Source organism: Astyanax mexicanus, chromosome 2 (assembly GCF_023375975.1).
Source record: "Astyanax mexicanus isolate ESR-SI-001 chromosome 2, AstMex3_surface, whole genome shotgun sequence".
In the NCBI taxonomy this organism is placed as follows: Eukaryota; Metazoa; Chordata; class Actinopteri; order Characiformes; family Acestrorhamphidae; genus Astyanax; species Astyanax mexicanus.
The window spans coordinates 55,219,281-55,240,033 of record NC_064409.1 but is presented as its reverse complement, the minus strand read 5'-3'; the positions used below and the strand labels follow the sequence as shown (position 1 = coordinate 55,240,033).

At 37.5% G+C, this 20,753-nt stretch overlaps 1 protein-coding gene across 2 annotated transcripts in view; it reads left to right on the top strand.

Annotated features, from left to right (window-relative positions):
* Positions 1–2,687: 2,687 nt before the first annotated feature.
* The window catches only part of grm8b (glutamate receptor, metabotropic 8b), a 168,351-nt gene continuing 150,285 nt past the window's right edge, over positions 2,688–20,753 (top strand). The window contains exons 1-2 of one of the 2 annotated variants that reach the window (XM_049474599.1): positions 2,688–3,077; positions 5,104–5,925. In XM_049474599.1, coding sequence (XP_049330556.1) covers positions 5,419–5,925 — 507 coding nt within the window. In that variant the 5' untranslated portion in view covers positions 2,688–3,077; positions 5,104–5,418. The other variant, XM_049474600.1, reaches the window with a different exon arrangement.

The following is a 20,753-nucleotide window of genomic DNA, read 5'->3' as shown; positions in this document are numbered from 1 at the left end:
TTTGCTGGAACCACACAAGAACTCTGTAAGAACCGCATAACATTGTGTAAGTCACATTGGAGTAAAATCCCAATACTATACTACACAGAGAAACGTTCCCAGCTTTGCTCTCTCTTTCTCTCTCTCTCATCCTGTCTGCATCTCTGTGTTAGAGATGCATTATTAAAATGATGACAAAAGTCCACAGAATGTCAAGAATTGTACGTCAACAGTTGTAACATGATTGTACAGTGTTTTCAGTTTTAAGAAAACTAACATATAGTAGACATTAATTCATTTTGTACTTTATGAGAAATCATATTGTGCCCAGTCCACTGTATTTTAAACTTAAGTTGTTAAAGTTATTATTAGTCTAATGAGGTTTTAACCCCATTGAGAATCTTTGGGATGTGTTAGAGAATGCTTTGTGTAGTGGTCAGACTCTACCATCATCAATGATGCAAGATCTTGGTGAAAAAGGAATGCAACACTGGATTGAAATTAGGGGTGGGAATCGTTTACTATCTCACGATTCGATTCGATTCCGATTTTGGGGGCCACGATTCGATTCAAAATCGATTTTTGATTCAAAACGATTTGAATTATAAAAATTTCTGCTTCTGGCTTATGAATCTTATTGAAAAAAAACCCTCCATAATATACACTGGTCCTGGAGCAGGTAATGTGTTACAAAAACAATAAAATGTGCAGGAATGTGGGTCCTCAGTGACAGAGGAATCACTGGGATATCACAATGACGTTAATGAACAATAAATAAATAATAAATAACACTGCTTTATTACCAGGCTACTAGCGGTGGTGTGTAGGTGACGCTGCTGGGCTGATGTGATGATAGCACTGGAGCGCTAAAGTTCAGGAGCAGCTGCTGATTAACTAGTTAATTTAAGGTCGTTGTATTTCTTCAGAAAGGGGGCAGGAGGTGGAGAAATTAATTCATATTGTCCATTCCTTAATTCCTCTGTGATGAGGAGCTGAAATTAGCTCTGATTAGCTTATTGTATTTTTCCGTTCCGCCTTAAATGCTGCAGCCCGCTGCCACCTGTAGCGTTATTTAAGGTGGAACTGGAAAGTTAGCTAGTTAGCTAGCTAACAGTTACTGAAACTAACTACTAGCGATCTTTTTTTATGCTTGTTATGAAGCATTCTGCCATAAAACATTGAAACTACACGTTAATCTAATGTAATATAGTGCTTGTTCTGCCATCTTACCGGTGATTCTCAAACACCTACGCTCTGTGTGTGTTTGGAAGATCTCCGTTTGAAAGGACAAGCGCTATCCCCAGGGTTGCCAGGTCCAACAAAAATACCCAGCCCAAAATCAGTCTAAAACCCGCCCCTCAGAATCGATTTTGGGACATTTTAAATCGATTCTGAATCGTAGTAAATGAGAATCAAGATTCTTATGTGAATCGATTTTTTGGCACACCTCTAATTGAAATAAATCTTGTGACATTGCAGAAGCTTTTTGAAATAATTCCACAGTAAATGCTGCAGCAATCAAAGCTAAAGGTGGTCCAATTAAATTTTAGAGTGTATGACCTTTTTGGGGGGGGAAATGCAGATCTGTCCCAGAGTCACTGTTAATTGTGTTTAATCACATGACATTGCAATAGCATACAATTTTTAACTTCAATGTTTTCAAGTCAAGTTAAGTCAAGTAGTTTTATTGTCAATACTGCATATGTACAGGACATATAATACAGATGATTAAAATTACTCTCCTTCCCAAAAGTTACAGCAAGTACGGAAAATAAGATTATAAATATAAAAGAATGTTAGGCACTAAATCAGGGGTGTCCAACCTACGGCCTGCGGGTGAGATATTTTAGAAATAAAATAAAAGTTGGCCCGCTGGTAAGCAGGTTTTTATAATGTGGGATTCAAAGTTTGAACGCTAGGTGTCAGAAACGGGCCAAAGAGTCTAAAAGCGTCGAGAGTGAAGTTGTAGCGAGGGCCAAAGAATCTAAAAGCAGAGAGAGTGCGCAGTTGTAGCGCAGAAAAATGGGCCAAAGAGTCTAAAAGCGGAGAGGGTGCGCAGTTATAGCAGGAAAACGGGCCAAAGAGTCTAAAAGCGGCGAGAGTGCACAGTTATAGCACAGGAAAACGGGTAAAAGAGTCTAAAAGCGGAGAGAGTGTGCGGTTATAGCACAGGAAAACGGGCAAAATAGTCTAAAAGCGGAGAGGGTGCGCAGTTGTAGCGCATAAAAACGGGCCAAAGAGAAGCGGAGAGGGTGTGCTGAAAGTAATCAGGAAAATGTATTATTTAAAGTGGTATATTTCATTATTTGTTTTATTACAGAGTCTGTGGCCCGTGACTTCAAATATATTTTTCCTTCTGGCCCCCAACAAAAGAAGTTTGGACACCCCTGCACTAAATGTACAATACAACAAGGACATAGATAGACATACGTGAGACAAAAGACACAAGACATTATTTCAATAGTGATGGGGGGGGGATTAAAGAGGGAATGAGAGTAAAAATATAAACAGAACCCGTATAACAGTAGTTTTGATGGAGGTGGATAGGTGTATAGCAGGGACAGTCCATCTTGCTTGGGCCCCACATGTCTTGAAAGGGCTCTAAAGTAAATCCACAGCAGATGGCGCTAACACCTAATTTTCCGCGGTGTGGGGCAGCGTGCTGCAGGTTCCTTTCAAGACAGAGCTGCCTGTAGGCTCTTCAGTTTGCGCTGCTGTTATATGCCGTTTGGCTCCGTTAACGAGTGGATGCAGTGCAGTAGTTATGAGATCTGCTATCAGGTTGATTTGCTTGAGGGAGAAGTGGCGCTTATCTGACAGCGTCTCTGGTTAAAGTGGAGGAGCAGGTGTGTGTGTGTGTGTGTGTGAGTGAGTGTGTGTTACCTGTCGGTGGAGGAGAGGCTGAGAGTGAAGGTATGGAGAGAGTCGGGGGTTCAGCAGCAGCAGCAGTAGCAGCAGCAGGGGTGTGTGCGCTCCTCTGTGCGGAGGAGAGCTGATGCTGTGGTGGACCTTCAGTTCAGCGCCGCAGCGGAGGCTCGCGCTCTCAGAGCTCAGAGAGAAAGGCGGGAAAAAACCGGCCGGAGCGCGAGCGCTGCCAGGTAACGGCTCTCTCCCTGTTTCTAACCGCATTTTGTGTTTTAATATGTAGCTATCTCTCTGTTTAGCTATTTTTTTCTTTAAGAAGAGCCTGTAAAGTATCACAAAGTAACGTTACAGCATGGTGCGTGTATTCGACGTCTTTTATTATTAACTGAGAATTACTACGCGTGTTTGCGTGTTGTTTTGTGTGAATGTGTGTAAATGTCTTTGTGTTTGTTTGGGTGTGTTGTTTTGTGTGAATACGTACAAATGTCTGTGTGTGTGTTTGTTTGTGTGTGTATGAGCGTGTGTATATATGTGTATATATATGTGTATGTGTATGAGTGTCGGTGAATAAGAGATAGATGTTCCGTTAGGCAGTAACTAACGTTAGGCTGTCTAAGCTGCCCTTTTTTTTTTTAATTTGCTTTAAAGGTAAAATATTAGACACAAAGTTGTGTTTTTACAGAGCAGAGTAATTCTCAAGTTCCCTGGTTAGATAACTAGTCAGCTAAATGTTGGGTTAAATCTGGTACTCTAACCTAGTGTAAGAATCTAGCACGTCTTATCACACTGATTCTTAATGAAGAAGATGTCGAAGGGTTTTGGTGCATGGCTTCACTTAAATGCTGAATACCCAGGTTAGCTAGTTATGTTAGTTATCTGCAGTGTAACACACTGAGTTAAGCACTAACATATTGTTTAACCAGTTAGATATATAATAAGCCCTGGGTAATTTTTACATGTTTTTTTTCCTGACTGAATGCTTAAAAACCTGTATCAGTTGCTGTATGAGCAGTGTGTTGGTTTAGTGTGTAGGTTCAGTGTGTCTCCTTCTTCTGAAGCCTTCTCACCAATTAAAATATTTCTATCTAAAGTGTGTTATTGTTTTGTGGTGGTTTTTAGCTCAGTTTTACTCAGTCGTAGTTGCAGGATTGTGGTGGATTTATAATAAGATAAAATGGATGTGTTCTTTTTGTGGATTTAAATGTTCTCTCTCTCTTTACCTATATATTTGTGTATGTCTGTGTATGTGTGTTAAGATATACTATATTTTGCATTATTCTGTATGTTATAAATGTATAATATTCTATATTTTGTAATTGCAATTGACAGACTGAAACCCAAAACTGAAATCCCAAGACTCTATACTGTGTGCATGTTCGTGTAAGTGTGGGTTTGCAGGGGGACAAGAAATATTACAAATTCCAGTGTTTCATTTTGAGACGTGAGATGATTACAGAAATTGAGTTACTAATTTCTTTACAGCGGTGGTGACAGAAACCAGGGTCACAAATACAGACATGAATGTATTGTTAAAGAACATTTTAGAATTGTGTTTCTGATTTAGGCCAGTACATTTTTCTAGAATGGTATCTGATCTTCCTCTATCCCCTTTAATTGCAAAATCAAATTTTGCCAAAATGTAGATAACTCCATGAATTCCCCCTAGAATGATTTTTTTTTAAATTGGCCCTTATTGCAAAGCTCAAATCCTGAATCTTTTTATTTGTATCTCTAAAACTGACATACACACAGTCCAAAAGCAAAAGCCCTGCTTGCCCTAGAAAAGGTAAAGGAGCATTAGAATGCAACAGCCCTGTGTAACACTGTAGAGTACAATTGGCAGTGCTCGCTCTTTATCGATAGATGGTGCTCTCTCCACCAATCACTTACACTGCTGGCTAGCGCAGGCATCTGTTAGCTGATGTATCAGAGCTGGAGATCTGGTGCTTTCCTCCAAGCATGTTGGATTCCCAGTGATGCTGCACTAGTATCACTTTAAAAGATGTGGTAGCTGACTTCACATGTGTTCTTGTCCTCACCCTTCCTGTTTAAGGATTAGTGAAAAAGGGTAAAAGAAAAAAAAAACAATTAATGGCACATTATCTTTATTTATTGAAATATAAGAATGCCTCGTAACAAAGACTTTTTAACAACTTAAATTACTCAATGAATTAATTCTTTGGTGCCTTTAACCAACAGTGGCACTTTTTTTTAAGGTGATGCTTGGAGATTCATTTCTTTACTCTTCTTCTTTTACAGAGTCCCAGGGGTCTGTGAATTCTGTAGTGAAGGTCACTCTTGCTAGGCCATTGATTGCCTAATATACCACTGCATTCTCAGACACAGCACTCCACTGACCTGAACTCACAGATGACCGACCTTATGTTTTCGAAACCGCAGAGAATGATCACTTTACCTTGGGACCTCCTCCCCCAGGGCAGGTGTACTGGTGATTCCATTCACTTTGTACGGCCCTTTCATACTGACCACATGCTGCAGTAACTGCACCACGACTGACAGACCGCCCACACTCCTGCTTGCTTGTCTTCTTATATACCTTAACCTTGCATTGTCATGGCGAGGAACTCGATGTGGCACAGCTGCCTTTTTATGCTGACAGTGGTGACCTGCTCCATCACCCAGCGCCCAGACCCCCTCACCCCCCCAACTCCTGAATACGCTCATTCCGTTAGACTAGATGGTGACATTATCCTGGGAGGCCTCTTCCCAGTCCATGCCCGAGGGGAGCGTGGTGCCCCCTGCGGTGAGCTGAAGAAGGAAAAAGGCATACATCGTTTAGAGGCCATGCTATTCGCCATTGACCTCATCAACAAGGACCCTGACCTGCTGCCCAACATCACACTGGGTGCTCGCATCCTGGACACCTGTTCACGGGACACCTATGCTCTGGAGCAGTCGCTCACCTTTGTGCAGGCACTTATTGAGCGTGACCCTTTAGATGTGCGCTGCGCTGGTGGAGAGCAACCCAGCTTTGCTAAGCCAGACAAGATTGTGGGTGTGATCGGCGCTTCCTCAAGTTCCGTCTCCATCATGGTGGCCAACATCCTGCGGCTGTTTAAGGTGAGATTTTAGCTTTTTTCATGCTGCTACATTCAGTTGTAAAATAGCAGTGAACAAAGAATGGGCTTAGTCGGTTCAGCCTAAACATAACTATAATGTTGTTACAACAAAACAGTTGCAATGTTATGCTTTTACAATGTTCCAGATGTGAGGTAGCAGGTAATATGCTAAATAGTGTTTAAAAATATTCAGTAGATTACCATTATGCAATGTGATTGCATAATGGTTGCCAATCAATGCCCCCTTGAGGCACTGAACTGGTCAACATCCACTAATGACTGATCATCATCTACTAATGATGATCAATGAATTCAATTGTAGTAGGTAACAATTTCTCACTATGCTTCACCCACAGTATACATGTACTCTAATATCTAGATCAATTATGAATTGTCTGGTCTAATTAAAATGCTATTATTAGATGGATAGACACAGCAGTTCTTTCTTCCATTGGCTCCCAAGATGCTGCTACCAGGTTATCTTGTTTCATGTCTCATTAATTATTGAGTGTCTAATACACACACTAAATATAGCTTGCTTGTAATAGGATAAACAAAATGGGGTTTGTGTTCATCAGATGATGGGATTCACAGTTTTAAGTAACAAAAGCATGCCATGATTTCATCTGCTTGCTTTGGAGGGGATAGTGATTCAGGATATGATTTAACACTTCCATGTACGTTTAATGTTTATTGTAATATTTGCTTGGGTGATTCAGACACTTGAGACTATGTTGACTGTGAAAGCTTTTAGATCGTTTCACACTGTTCTTGCAGACATAGGAAGCACTCTTGAGCATAATGGGCTATAATGCAGACTGGGTGTTATATACTGTGCCTTTGAGGTGATGAATAGTGTGTGTTATGTTTGTTAAAGGATCAGTGGGATGATATACATGATGTAATAGTTTTTGAAAGTACTCTACATAGTTATATGTCTAGGAATTGCACAATGATATCAAACTTAATTGTCTGCATAGAAAATGTGTTGGTTTTGAACAGATGTTTTGATCTGAAAATTTTTGATCTTCATGAGTCTTGATGGTTCTTCAGAAGGGCAGAATTTTTCACCCATATTCAAAATACTATTTTTTTTTGTGTTTGTAATAAGGCAGTGCCACATGCCTTAAATAAGTTCTTTAGAAAAAAATATATATACTGTGTTAAAAAAAAAAAATTATAAAATATAATTAGAACTCTGTTCTAAAGTACTTGGGGCTCCAGACAAACCTTTTTAATAACCATCCCAGAGCCATCCCAAAACTTTCTGTCAGCTGTTCTAAACTAAAAAAAATCATCTGTCCCAATGAAAAGTTTTTTTTTACATTATTGTTGTATTTATTTGTATATTTTGACTATATTTATCACTAACTAAGAGACTTCAAAATGATCAGTTTTACAGTTACAACTTTTTGTGAATACATATACCCTATTGGTGCTGTGATGAAATGTTCATTTGTGTAACGCATGTTGCTAATTTAGAGAAGGTGTCAAAAGTGTTAGGATGAATGAATGGACATTTCTGTGAAAGGGTTTTCAAATTAAATGTTAATTTAATTAATATTAAAATTTAATTAATGTTATCTTTTAATGAAATGAAACTGTTATTTTCTTTTGATGGTCTGTGTCCTTGTCATAACCAGGGATGTCTGGCTCACTTTTAAATACATCTCACACTGGTTAGCACTGAAGAGAACACCGGTAAGAAATCTAAAGCATTATGAGGGATAATAATAATAATAATAATAATAATAATAATAATAATAATAATAATAATAATTATTATTATCTCATAGTCATAAAAAACAGATAATTTCACTCATACAGTATTGTGTAAGTATTAATATTAAAATTGCACAACTATTAAAGACTTTTTAATAACTAAATTTTCACCATATTTCAGGTACAATCTGTGACACCTCAGTCATCCATGTCTGAGAGAAAGTGTAATCTATCTCTCTCTGGGTGGGTCTGATGGCCTTTTCTCTTCTCCATCACACAGTACAATGCAAGCCAATCATGGGCAACCATTAGTTACTGTAACAGAAAAGGGCAGGTAGTGTTCTTCTCCATATGTGTTAATTTGTGCAGCAACAGTGCACAAGTAGCAGCTTGAAAAATGCACTGTTGCTTTATGTGTCTTGGGGGAATAACTACCTAGCCTACATCCTTCCAGCTTGGCAGCATTGTGTGTAGTGATGGGCCGAGACACACTTTTTCTGTTCTGATCCGATTCGGATACAAAACTGCCGATAACAATACACATTCTAATAGCTCTTTTCATATTAATATTGATTTATACATCATATTTTTATATCATTACTCTTATTGTTAGTGTCAAATAAAACTCTAGTTTTCAAGCCATTTTTCATTTTTGACGTTTTCTTTAAAATTTTATTTTTAAATCTCGTCTCGTTCTCGTGAACCCAGTATCGTGTCTCTTCTCTTCTCATGACATTTGTGTCTCGTCACAGCCCTATCTTTGCATTTTCTTCTCAAGTTTAGCAAGCTTCTGGAAAACATGTTGGTTAGCATTAACTTTCTGAATTGTTTAGGATATTTTCTGGTCATGTTTTATGTAAATGTTTATCAACTTTTTAAAACATTTTAAAACATATAAAATGCAAATGGTGTGCATTTAAAGACACACACAAAAAAGCTGTAAAGACATGCAGTCTTTTTACATTAAAGTAAGAACAACCAAAAGCCCAGTCGGCTTGGAATAAGTTTTAAAGCTCTAGAGCTCTTTGGCAGACAGTTTTATTCTCTAGTCACTACATGCTTACACACCGAAAATACTCACATGCCTGTAAAGTAACAAAATCTATATCTGTACTCTTATAAACATATCTGTACAGTGTCAGATGGTAGTCCTGTTCACCTGTGCTCTTCTTTACCTCAGTTTCACAAGCCTGTCCATGTATATTTTAAAAGCCACTCCTCTCAGGAAAGTGAAATATTCAAGTGAATTATTCATGCCAGAGAAGGAAAAGAGCCAGTACAAGCCGTTTGAGTTAATGAGCGTTTGTAATGGTCACGTAAATGACAAGCCCCCATCCAAAAGGCCAGAGGTAATGCCCCCATCAATCATCCTGTATGTCTCATGGTCTTGGTGCCAAAAGGAACATTGCTGTACCAGACCTGATCACACAGTAGTAGTAGTAGGTCTTGAACTAGATACTGCTGACATGAACCAGAAAAAGACTATCTAAACTAGTGTGTTAGTGTGTGTGCCCTCATGCATAAAGTGTGCAAATTTGCCAGATTCATCTTGCCGTTATTACCACTCCCATTTCCCATTATGGAGTCAGACTGAATGAAGCGTCGCATTGCAGTCTTAATCAATACACCCTCTCAGCACTGGTGCAGAAAGGGAAGAAAGGCTAGCTAATGTAGACCCATGTTTCTGTGGAAGCCAATTTTTTTCATGCCACTCTTCTGTTTAAACATTTTCAACAGATTAAAGCAGATTAACACATCATATGAATTATGACATACCTATTAGTATTTGGTTGATTTGGTTGATTCATATTTTTAAAGCATAGATGGTTAAGATGGTTAAAAAATACTGGTTAAGAAAATCAAAGAGAAATATAATGTTTTTCAGCCACAATTCTACTACTCTTGTGCTAGTAAGTAAACCTATCAAATCACAGAAGAAAAGGCTTGGGATCAGCAATGATAACCGAATATCCCGTTAACAGGAAAAGCTTATTGAGTGAAATAGAACCAGTCAGTGAATCTGGCAGGGGTTGCATGACTGATAAGGTACTGAATTGAGTGCAGAGAATCAAATGGCACAGCTAATTCAACTGTGCTGTCAGTTGGGAACATACAATTGTAAGCAAAAGGAATAAGTGTCATCACTGTCAAAGGCTATTTTGAGACATCAGACACAGATAGAACTAAATGTTTTAGAAGCAACTCAGGCTACTTTTACATTACAATTCTCATTAGTCAATTCAGATTTGTTTGCTCAGATCAGATTTGAATATCTTGCTCACATTCACAAATATAAGTAACCTCTTGCTTTCGGTAATGTCAATGGATCTACATTTGGTACATGAATCAAACGATACAAAAAATATAAACGAGGTTTTAATAGATTTTATCAGTGATTGAAAATATATTAATACATGTTATTTTACTGCCAGTTTCTAGGATTTTGATCTCTTCCAAGTTTATAGAGATCAAAGGTCTTGTCTTGGCCTGGTCTTGTGTGACTGGAATTAACTGCCTTTTGGGGATGCATAGATGACAGCCAAGTGAACAGATTTTCCTGCAGACTTTCCTTTGGTCTCCACCAGCAATGTGCACAGACAAAAAGACACATGCAATAAGATCTGACCATTTACACACATGTTGCATGCTCACAAATCAGTGGCATATCCGATCTTATCTAGGGACAAATATGCAGGTGACTCAAATCTGATTTGAAAAGATTTTGTATGTCCTCTGACAGAACATCGGTCACATTCAGACAAAACATCAGATTTAGATCACTTCTGCCTGGTAATGTGCAAATAGATTAATGGAGCAAACGGGAGTGTTTGAAATGGAAGGAATGCATAAATTGAAAATGATTAGTTTTAAAGTTATTAAATTTTTTTCATTGGTTTTGAAAGTTTCTTTCAAAGGTAATAATGTTTGTTTATTTTAGAATATAAACAATTATGTCATCATTTAAATAACACTGCGTTAAGTGTAATCTGTGTAATTCATGCCTTAACTCTGCTCTGCTGCTACATTCAGAGTCCTTAAAAAGAGTCTTAGAATGAAAAAAATGTCCTTGTTCCAGTAGGTCTTGTTAGTTCAGGTCAAACTCAGAAACATTTATTCAGACCCAGTACAACACACCCAAGAGGTAACACATCTGACCTAGCAGAAATGCTATTTTTCAGCCCTGCTTGTTTTCACAATGTGTCACAAAGTGGCAAAGAACAACATTTAGACTGTAAAATGTGTAAATTGTGAAATTGTTAAACTGGAATAGAAAAAGCTTTAGTTTCTGTGGATTTGCATTAGCAGGATTGTTTGCAAAATCCAGATAAAATTTTTTAATGCTTTAAATATAGTGACTAAGACTAGTTTAGACAAAAGATAACATTGCCTGCTTCATGGAAGTGATCATAATGTTGTTTTTAAAATTATTGTAATTTTTTTTAAGTTCCATCCAGTCCCTGTAATTAATTCAGGCTTTAGGTTGTTAATTAAGCAGTAAAATGTAAACATTAGCACGATAAAGTGTTTCTGGACACACACACACACACACACACAACACACACAAAACTCCAACACATTGTCCTCGTACAGTCCACCAGGATTTAGTGAGATAAAATAAGATGAGACCAGAATAAAGACCAGAATGTTGGTTGAAATACTTGTTTACTTGACATCATGATATATTTATTAGGCATTTTATACCTAATAGGTGCTGAATTCCCTGCACAGAGAGTCAATTCAAAGTCTCTGATCAGAAGAATGTGAAGGTAAAGTGGAAAAATGGCAGACTAATTTTCTACCTTCACCTTGCATACCTTCTTTCATCTTGCTCAATTATCTAACTTATTCAAAACAAGTGGAAGGTAAACCTCATTACTGTCTGGAATAGATTGTTATTTGATCTTAGCAGCTCTGAAAAGACTCTCTGGCCAAACAACTTTGATACATTATACATCTGATAGTGCACTTCTAGGTGCTTCTGTAGGTTGTCAGACCTCTTGGATGTAATGCTGAGATTAGCATGCAAAATTAATTGCATTCCCTGAGGCAAGCTTTAGCAGCCACACATCTCTCCCGAGGCCACGCTAATGAGAGCAATTCCTGCTATAATCGGCCAGGTGCCTCAAACGTATGACAACAGTTGAGAACAACATTAAGAACAGCAGTAAATTACACATGTAAATTACAGCTCTCCCACAACTCACACACACGCAAACAAATTGATTGCTTGGATTGAAATTGGACTGGTTGTGTATGCATGCATACATTAACAGGATTCTATTAGTACACAGAATATAATAGACAACATATAGATTCAAAACATTACTCTGCTTCATACTTACGATTGAGGGCCACTCTGTCATATTTTTATTATGGTTTCTTAAAATGTTTCCTTCCTGGTCAAACCCCTTCTAGTTGGATTTTCTTTTTTTCCACATATGTCCCTACACAGTCCCACTACCTCTAAATGCTGTTTACCTCAGTTGATTGAATTCTCCCCAGATGATGTCACTTGAATGTCTTCACTCCTTAGTCCACTCCATCACTTGACCAGCGTTAAGGTTATTTTTGTTTTTTCAATCATATACACTGGAATTTTAACACCAGTGTGTGACATATGCACATCTGTGCAGTTCTTTTTTGACTTATTTAGGTATGGTGGTGTTGAAGAGTGGGTTGACCCAGACAGTCATATATAATCTTAAACCGCCATTAAATAGCATTCGTATTAAAATACCTGTGTGATGCCGTTATATTTCATAAGCTTTATTTTCAGTTACTTATATGACTAGTGTTTGGATTGGATCCTAATACAATTTTAGCCACATACATTTCCATTTTGTGGCCAAATATGTCTCCAGTTTGTCAGACTAAAATACAGTCTGGGATAGAATTTGAAATTGGCCTGTCCATTTTTAATTTTTAGTTTACATGTGAAAACAGATATCCCACATTGGTTCTTTTTGTGTGTTGTTTAAACTCTGACCACTAAATAGCAGTGTTATACTTCTTAAATACTTCTTAAAGTCTTCAGATCCTGCTGTCTGCATAAATTGTAAGCTTTTCTTTTACTTTTCTCTATCTTTTTTTGACAATTGACACATTTAAAATATTGCTTTTTTAATGCAATGTACGGACTTGCAGCCCCTGCATTCGCAAAATCTTGGTGTTACACAGCCCTAGTGTTTAATTTTTCTGTAGATTTTTAAGTTCACATCCCTGCCCCCGGTGCACACAATCGTTTAAAAAAGGGGGGATACTTGTTTTTCTTGTAATTTTCTTTGAAAATAAAATTAGCCACTAATAGTACATTTACTACTTTCCAATCCCACTTCCAACACCACTCCAAACTACTATCATTAAACAAAAATTATCAGCTGGCTCAAAGAAGATCCCAACTACTGTTTCACTTCAATACATTTTAAGGCAAATGCTTTAGGGAAAGGTTGTAGGATCTGTTAGATATTTTAGTTTTTTTGTTTTATCACAGCGCATTAACTCTAACTATAGAACTATATGATATATTTAATACCTAGTGTAGAAATAATAAGAATATTTTAAGAGACCAGTTCAGTGTCATGCCACTGTTGATTTTTTTGGCACTTGGCTTGTAATCTAGCTTGATGAGGGCAAAATCGTTTAAAATTACTCGGGACTGATAGTGTGTGAATGAGGGATTAGCTAAGCAGAAATGAGGCTTGAAATTCAATTTCAAAGAACATAGTCCATTTTAGCCCTTCATCGTGACTGATGCCCTTGTCCCTGCAACCATAACGTTTACGGATAGAGGTGATTTTAACAGAAGCTTTCCTTTCCATAAGGGTAATGAATCAGATTATCAGGAGAAAGAAATGGCACAGTTGTCACACAGACACATTGCATTTTAACGACCATTCTCAGGGTTTGAATGGTTTGCTCACAGTACAGTCACTGCGGACACTTTTACTCATTCTGTCATTCCGTTTAACAAGGTCATTACAAATCTAAGATTTGTCTTGGTGTCATTTTAAATAATGTTGCCACAGTAGAGTCAGATTAAAAGCGAGGATCCGTTATTGTACCACATTCTGCTGTAAGAGCTAATTATAAAGTCCAAAACTGATGGATATTTCTGCACTTTATATTTACCTAAACTGCGAAGGTTTTTCTGGTGCTGACTGGGCCATGAACTTATTTAGGTGGATATAATTTGGAGAAAATAGCTGACTTCAGTGAACGGTTCTGCATAATAAATGCATAATGAGGTTACAGAAGGTCAGCATTGCTGTCCCCTGTCTGTGTACTGCTTAAGCTGAACACTGATTTCATTAGCATGCATTTATCATATCTGTTTTACTGAAACATAATTATGCAACTCACACTCCCATTGTGTTTAGTATGCGTGTCCAGCATTCTTGATTTAAACATTTTTAAAAGCGAAAAAAAGCCCAAAAATACTGTATTTAAATGGCAGTATGGTTTGAAGTTTGTTTTAAAATGCATCCAGTAGTTACCCCTCTAGTAAAAAACATTTGTAAAAAATGTATTTTTTTGGTGTTTTCAAGTAAAACTGATATTCATAATAAAAGTGAATTTGTTCATCAGATATTGTTTGGATACCTTTCAAGAATCTAGTCTGCAGTTTGGTCCCATAGTACATGGTAATCTGCAGAATAATACTCATTACTATGCTGCAGTAATTATCTAAAACACCTGCAGTTGCAGAACTGTGTGTGCACTGTAATGATTCTTATTATGTAATTTAAAGTGGCATGCTATTTTTTGGCATGAAAATGATCAGTGCATCATAAAAAATGTATGATTTTTTGTTGTTTTTGTTTGGTTTATAATTTAATTGTTAAAATGAAAAACAAAATGGTAAAATGGCATATATTTTAGATTCATTAGACATATTTTAAGGCTTTTTGTTCATTTGGTTAATTTTTTTCAATATAGGAATGTCCAACTTCTGACAAACATGTTCTTCTACACACTAAATGATCGATTGGGGTTATTTTAAAACAAACTAATTAATCAGTGTGGAATAGCATGGAGGCAGTCAGCGTCTGCACCACTGAGATGTTACTAAAGCCCAGTTTGCTCTGGTAGTGGCCTTCAGCTTGTCTGATACCTCTTCACAATACCCTAAAGATTAACTCTGGGTCACTACAGAAGAGTTGGTTGACCAATCAAACACAGTTAAGCCATGGTCAGCAAACAACTTGGTAGCAATGTTGGTGCAGTGGGAATGTTCTAAGTCCTGGTGGAATAAAAAAATGGCTTCTTCATAAAGCTTGTCAGCAGATGGAAGTAAGAATGGATCTAAAATCTCTTGGTACACAGTTGAATTTAGTCTACACCAGCAGGTTAAAATGGCACCCAAAACATCATGCACTGCAGAAATGTGACAATGGTCTCCAGACACCTTGGATTCCGGGCCTCTCCACTCTTCCTTCAGTCTGCAAGTCTCAACGAAGTAGTTTTGTGAGTTTTTATGGTTAGTAAACACGACTAGTACAACAATGTTTAGCCAGCAAGCTAACTAACTAACTAACTAACAAACATTTCTACTAGCCACATTGCTATCCAGCAACATACCACATTCATAAAACAGTCAAACAAACATTTTTACAAACAATGACTACCATAGTGAAAGCACAAAGAGAGAGAAATCATCCCAGTGCTACTTACAAACAGCCCTTTAGCTCTCGCTATTGGAAGAAGGCTTGCCTGATAATTCACCTGATCACTCCCGATCTATTTTAATAGTTCTTGTTGCTCCAACATGGGTTTTTACTATTTTCCCACTGGCTCTGTCATGATAAACCTACATGGCTACAACTATCGCCATTGCGATTTTAGAGCTGCTAGCAACTAGCGAACCTCTCACTCTCTGCTGGGGCATGTTAATAAATGGAGGAGCTTTACTCACCCAAATATATGTTTCACAGTATAGATATATATATAGTAGAATAATGACTTTTTGAGTTTAAAATGGAATATTTATTTATTTATTTATTATGTTTACCTAGATGCCAATTCTGCAAAACAGGCATTAAAAAAAAAAAAAAAACAGGTACATGTAGTCTCAACCTGTTTTCGTGGTTAGCGGTGTTTGTAGCTCTGCTACTCATTGAATGGGTGGAAAGATGCACTGATGAGAGCGATATCCTGCTAGTGGGGTTAAATTTCTTTATTTACTTTTCCTTAAAGGCGTGTTTATCTTATTCATTCAAACTGAGGGAAAAACAAACTTCAGACTGGCTGAGCTGAGACAGCAGCTTGGACTGGCTGCTAACAAGCCGTGCTCTAGCTCCGGAGTTTCTAATGGCTGAAGGAAGTATTGCAGCTTCCTGTGACTGAGCAGCCCCAACAGTTACCCTGCGTTCACACCGGAACGCGATAAGTCACTTGTGTCGCCCTGCATTTGTCGCTTGTGGGCGTGTCAAGCTCAACGCATGCGTGTACCATGGTCCAGCCTCCGACAAGAAAAAAGGCACAAAAAAAGAATCGCTTGGCCACTTTATTCTCCAGAATGAACAAGGAAAAAAAATAGAAATTCAGAGAGCAGAAGCTTGAGGATGTCGGACCGCCTTGTATGTGATAGGTCCAAAGAAAAGCTAGAAGCCAATCAGGTTGGAATGTCGCTTCACTGCGTCATAATTCATTTGCGTAAAGTTGAGAAAAATTCAGCTCTGTGTCGCTTGTCGCTCTGTCGCTTTGTAGCTTGTCGCCTCTCGCGTGTCGCGGCGACAAATCGCCCCCTGCCATAGGGAATAAATGGTCGCCTGTCTTTTTGTCGCTTTCCAGTGTGAACGCAGGGTAAGACACACAGAGCTGCTGTAATCCTTAACTACCCAATGTGATCTGATCGGCTATAAAATATGTCCATTTACCTTTGCTAAACCTTTTTATGACGTTCAATTAATTTGAGATGTACTAGTAGACATTATAGTGTATAGCAAGCCAAGATGAGTTCAACCCTAATTTGGGCTAGGTAGCTTTCTCCCTTAATAACGGACGGAACCCCAGCACTATTAAAGCACAGCTCTTGTCACAGGAGAGAGATGTTGCCTCCAAGTTGGAGGGGCCAGCGAGAGAGAGACCTGTGAGTGGGAGCCTGGGATATTAAAGAGAAAGACTTAAAAGTGTAGTTTGCTTTATATACTTAAAATGTTTTGGTTATTTTGGGTTCTTAATTTGTTAATGAAAACTGGTTTGTGACTTGCATTTGCAGTCTGTTGGTTTGTTTCTGAGACCCACAGTCATGTGACTCTGCCTCCCCCCAGACTGACATCACAGTTTTTACAGTCGGTAATAATTTATTACCAATACGATATGACTTTATCTACTCTGTAAACATGTGATTAGTTAAACTGATGCAGTTAGTTGCAGTAGTACATGTGTTGCAGCCTGTATCAGTGGATCAGTGTTCCAGTGTGATTTCAGTGTGTTTGATGCTGAAACTCTGTTTCCCCACTAAATATTACATACTCACCATGCAGCCTGCCACCATATATGCACTACTGACCCAGCAGATCTTACATAGATCTGTAATATGATAGTGTGTGTGTGTGGCACTTTAAAGCATCCAAAAATCCATGATGACATTAGAGACTGCCACCAGAGACTGCAGAGAGTCTTCGCTTCTTCCGTCTTTAATAGAACACACACACCCATAAACAGAACCACATTTGTACAAAATGAAATGTAATTATTGTATGTGGCCATACAATAATTAAAGGGTGAATGAGTAATGTTGTGCTGCTAGTGTTGTATATTAGTTGTTTGCTTATATTTTAGTGGCGTTTTACAGGAAATTGCTCACAGCTCTCTAAAAGCTATGGAAAATGATACACTTTTTTTCAGATATTCCATTCAAAACCCTAGGAGATTAATGACTAATTTAAATGTTAATTAATTTGAAACTTGCTATGGAAGGGATCCTAATATGTAAACATATGGAATCAGTTGTTATGCAGGGTCTAACTGGATCCTACTATGGAATGCAATGTGTATAACTTTAGTGATATGCATTCACCTCTCTTATATTTTTTCCATTAGATATTACTATGATGGCAACACTTATCAAAGCCAAATATTAATTGCATATACCTAACAATGCTACCTTTAAATGAGCTTCAGTCTTTCTTGGAACTGCACAAGAGTTGTGTGCAGCAGGTCTTCAAATCATTTATTAAGAAGAATTAAAACAAAAATCTTCCATATGTTTGATTCATGAAGCAGCTTAAAATGTACTGGACCACAGAACATCTCATAAAGATTCAGCAATGTTAGTATCTAGTGATTGGAAAGCCCTTGGAAGGAAATTCACTGTATTGTGGAGCTTCATGAAAGAGCTTTTTAATTTGCTTGGTGTGTATCATTATTCAGGGCATTGTTGTCTTGAAATAAGCAGACATGATGAGGGATAAGCACACACCAGGAGCAGCGCAGTACGATATGACAAGCAGCAATTTTATGAGTTTATAAAACAGTTGCCAACTGAAAGGAGCCATGAAGAATATGTGTTTTTCATGTAGTTTTTTATGGCCAGCTTTTCTGTGGTGATGTTTTTTTTTGCAGTTGTCTAAAGATAAAGTCAAACCCATGTATGGAAACTCAGCTCTCTCAATACTGTATATATTCTAGGGCGGAACAAATATTTTTATTATTTTGTTTGTGCTTGATATGTATCCTTGATTCAAATAATTTAACCATAGTAATATAAAAAAAATCATCTTACACATAGTTGGCACGTATTCTGGATATATTCTGCAACATAAAATACCTTAGTGTTAACAGGTAACCTCTGCCTACTGTTGTGTTCCATACCTGGAAACCTGGGGTGTGGAAATAGGACAGGGAAATGGGCAGTGAGTGGTTTCAGAGGCTAAAACACAAACAGATTTCCAATTTGTAGCAGATAATTCAAAGAAGAACATACAGAAAAAGTACTGCTGTATAAAAATGCCAGTGGTTCCTTGATATCTGGTGACATACTGATCATTTTATGAGTTGGTACAGAACATATAATACATATGGTTCTGGTTCCTTCAATTTCTATTAGCACATTTACCATATTTAAGTCTTTTAGGCTATTTACACAGTGCAAGTTGAGAAACTGTCATATTGCCCTCCAGCATTATCAAAGTGGGTCATGGTACTGTATCTACAAGGCACACCCTGAATAATGCTGTTTGATTAGTTTAAGGTCATTGTTTTGTCTAAACTCTCATGAGACACAGCCTTTCCTCAAGAGAGGTGCACTGCTAAATATGCAACAGTCCAAAAGATTTCCACTAAAAGGAGCTAATTATTTGGTAATTTACAACACGGACAAATAGGCAAGGACAATCATGCAGCTCATAAGGTACCGTTTTTTGTGACTCACATACACTCGGTAAGCCGTATGAAACAGGAAAAGTGGGATTCAAGTCTTTAGGGAAGTAAAAAAAAAAACTTGAAGCCTCATTTCTCATCATTAAGTTTTTAACAGTCCTGTCAAGTTCACAGAGGCTGACCTCTACAGTTAATCACTGGCTCTTGGGGCACGAAAGGGTAGAAGAAGGACTTTCTCATAGAAAAAGAAAAGCAGACTCAAGAGTTTAAGCATGTCTTCTCAGTGTCTCTATTTCTTTATTTAAGAAAGTGATCACTGGACCTTGTGGCCAAAGGGGACACAATTCAAAAATGTATTATTACTGAAAAATACCATGTATGTGTTTTGTATGTCTTGAAATCTGTTCTGGGTTAGCATAGATAATTATATATGCATTTCCTGAAGTAAATACAAATTCTTACAAAGCCAATATAAAGAAAATAAGAAAAAAAAAGTTAATAGACAGGTTGGTTAGGTAGGTAGATGGATAGAAAGTTGTTATCCTGAAACAATAGGAATCATGTAATGATGAAAAGCATATGAATGATGCACATTCCAAGATTGCTTCATATTGAGTGTTATTATAACTGATATATGACTAGTGACTGGTAGAGGTCAATATGTTTAATATCAAAATGTTGTTCTGGAAAATGCATTGACTTTCAAAACCACAGTTTTAATGTTTACTGATAAAGATTGGTGTCAAACAGGGGTTTAGATCCCACTGTTCTGATTGGATAAAAAGTGAGCTTTTCTTTTATTCAGATTTTGTAATCATGATAGTTTGATTTTATACTAGAATTTTTTTCCTGAAATTTAATTTATACCGTCGCAATATATTGCTATGCTTGTAGTATTGCAATATATCCCAACATATTGAATCATATCCCCTGTATTGTGGTGAGTATCATATTGCCAAGTTCCTAGCAATACACAGCCCTAGTGATTGGTTTCCTCATTTTTCACATCTTTGTTAAGGCGAAGTGCATAAACATATCAACGTTTGCACATTTGGCTTGTTTCGGGCTTGTAGTGTGAACATAGCTGATAGGGATAGGGATGCTGGGATGAACGTTTGGCTATGTATCGGTATTGATTTTCATTTACATAACATTAACATTCAAAACGACAAAACAAATAATAATTTCATGTGGCATTGATTAAAGAACACACTTTGGTTTCGCACCCTCACATAGCACACTGTAACTAACTTTGTAGGTTATAACAAAATAATATTAAAAATGCCACTTTTGACTAAATATTTCTTGCCAGAAATATTGAACAAAACTGCAATGCAATTACAACTACATTACATCCTAGTTACGTTACTGTAGCTACATAAAAGCTGTAGTAGCTTATATCTCTTGGTCCTTCCTCAGGCTTCCAGCTTTTAAGTGCAATGATTTTGGCTAGAATCAATTCTATCAATGTGATCAATGTACACAAGGGATAATGGTCACTGCAGAAGCACAGTTTTTTTTTCATTTAGCTGAGTCAATAATGTGGTTGTACTGTTTACATCTCTTAACTTTAGGAAAAAATCTTCTGCCTGTAATTAGTATTTTTCATCTTCCAGTGGAAGCAACACACAGCTCATCGTTTTTCTTTCTTTTTCTTTTTATTAAACAATGACAATGCACGTCTATGCTGTAGGCGTGTTATTACTTTGAGTGGGAGGTGTTGAATAGGCAGTGGGAAAAGCAGGCACACCAGTTACACTTCTCAGGGGTTGGTGGATGCTAGTG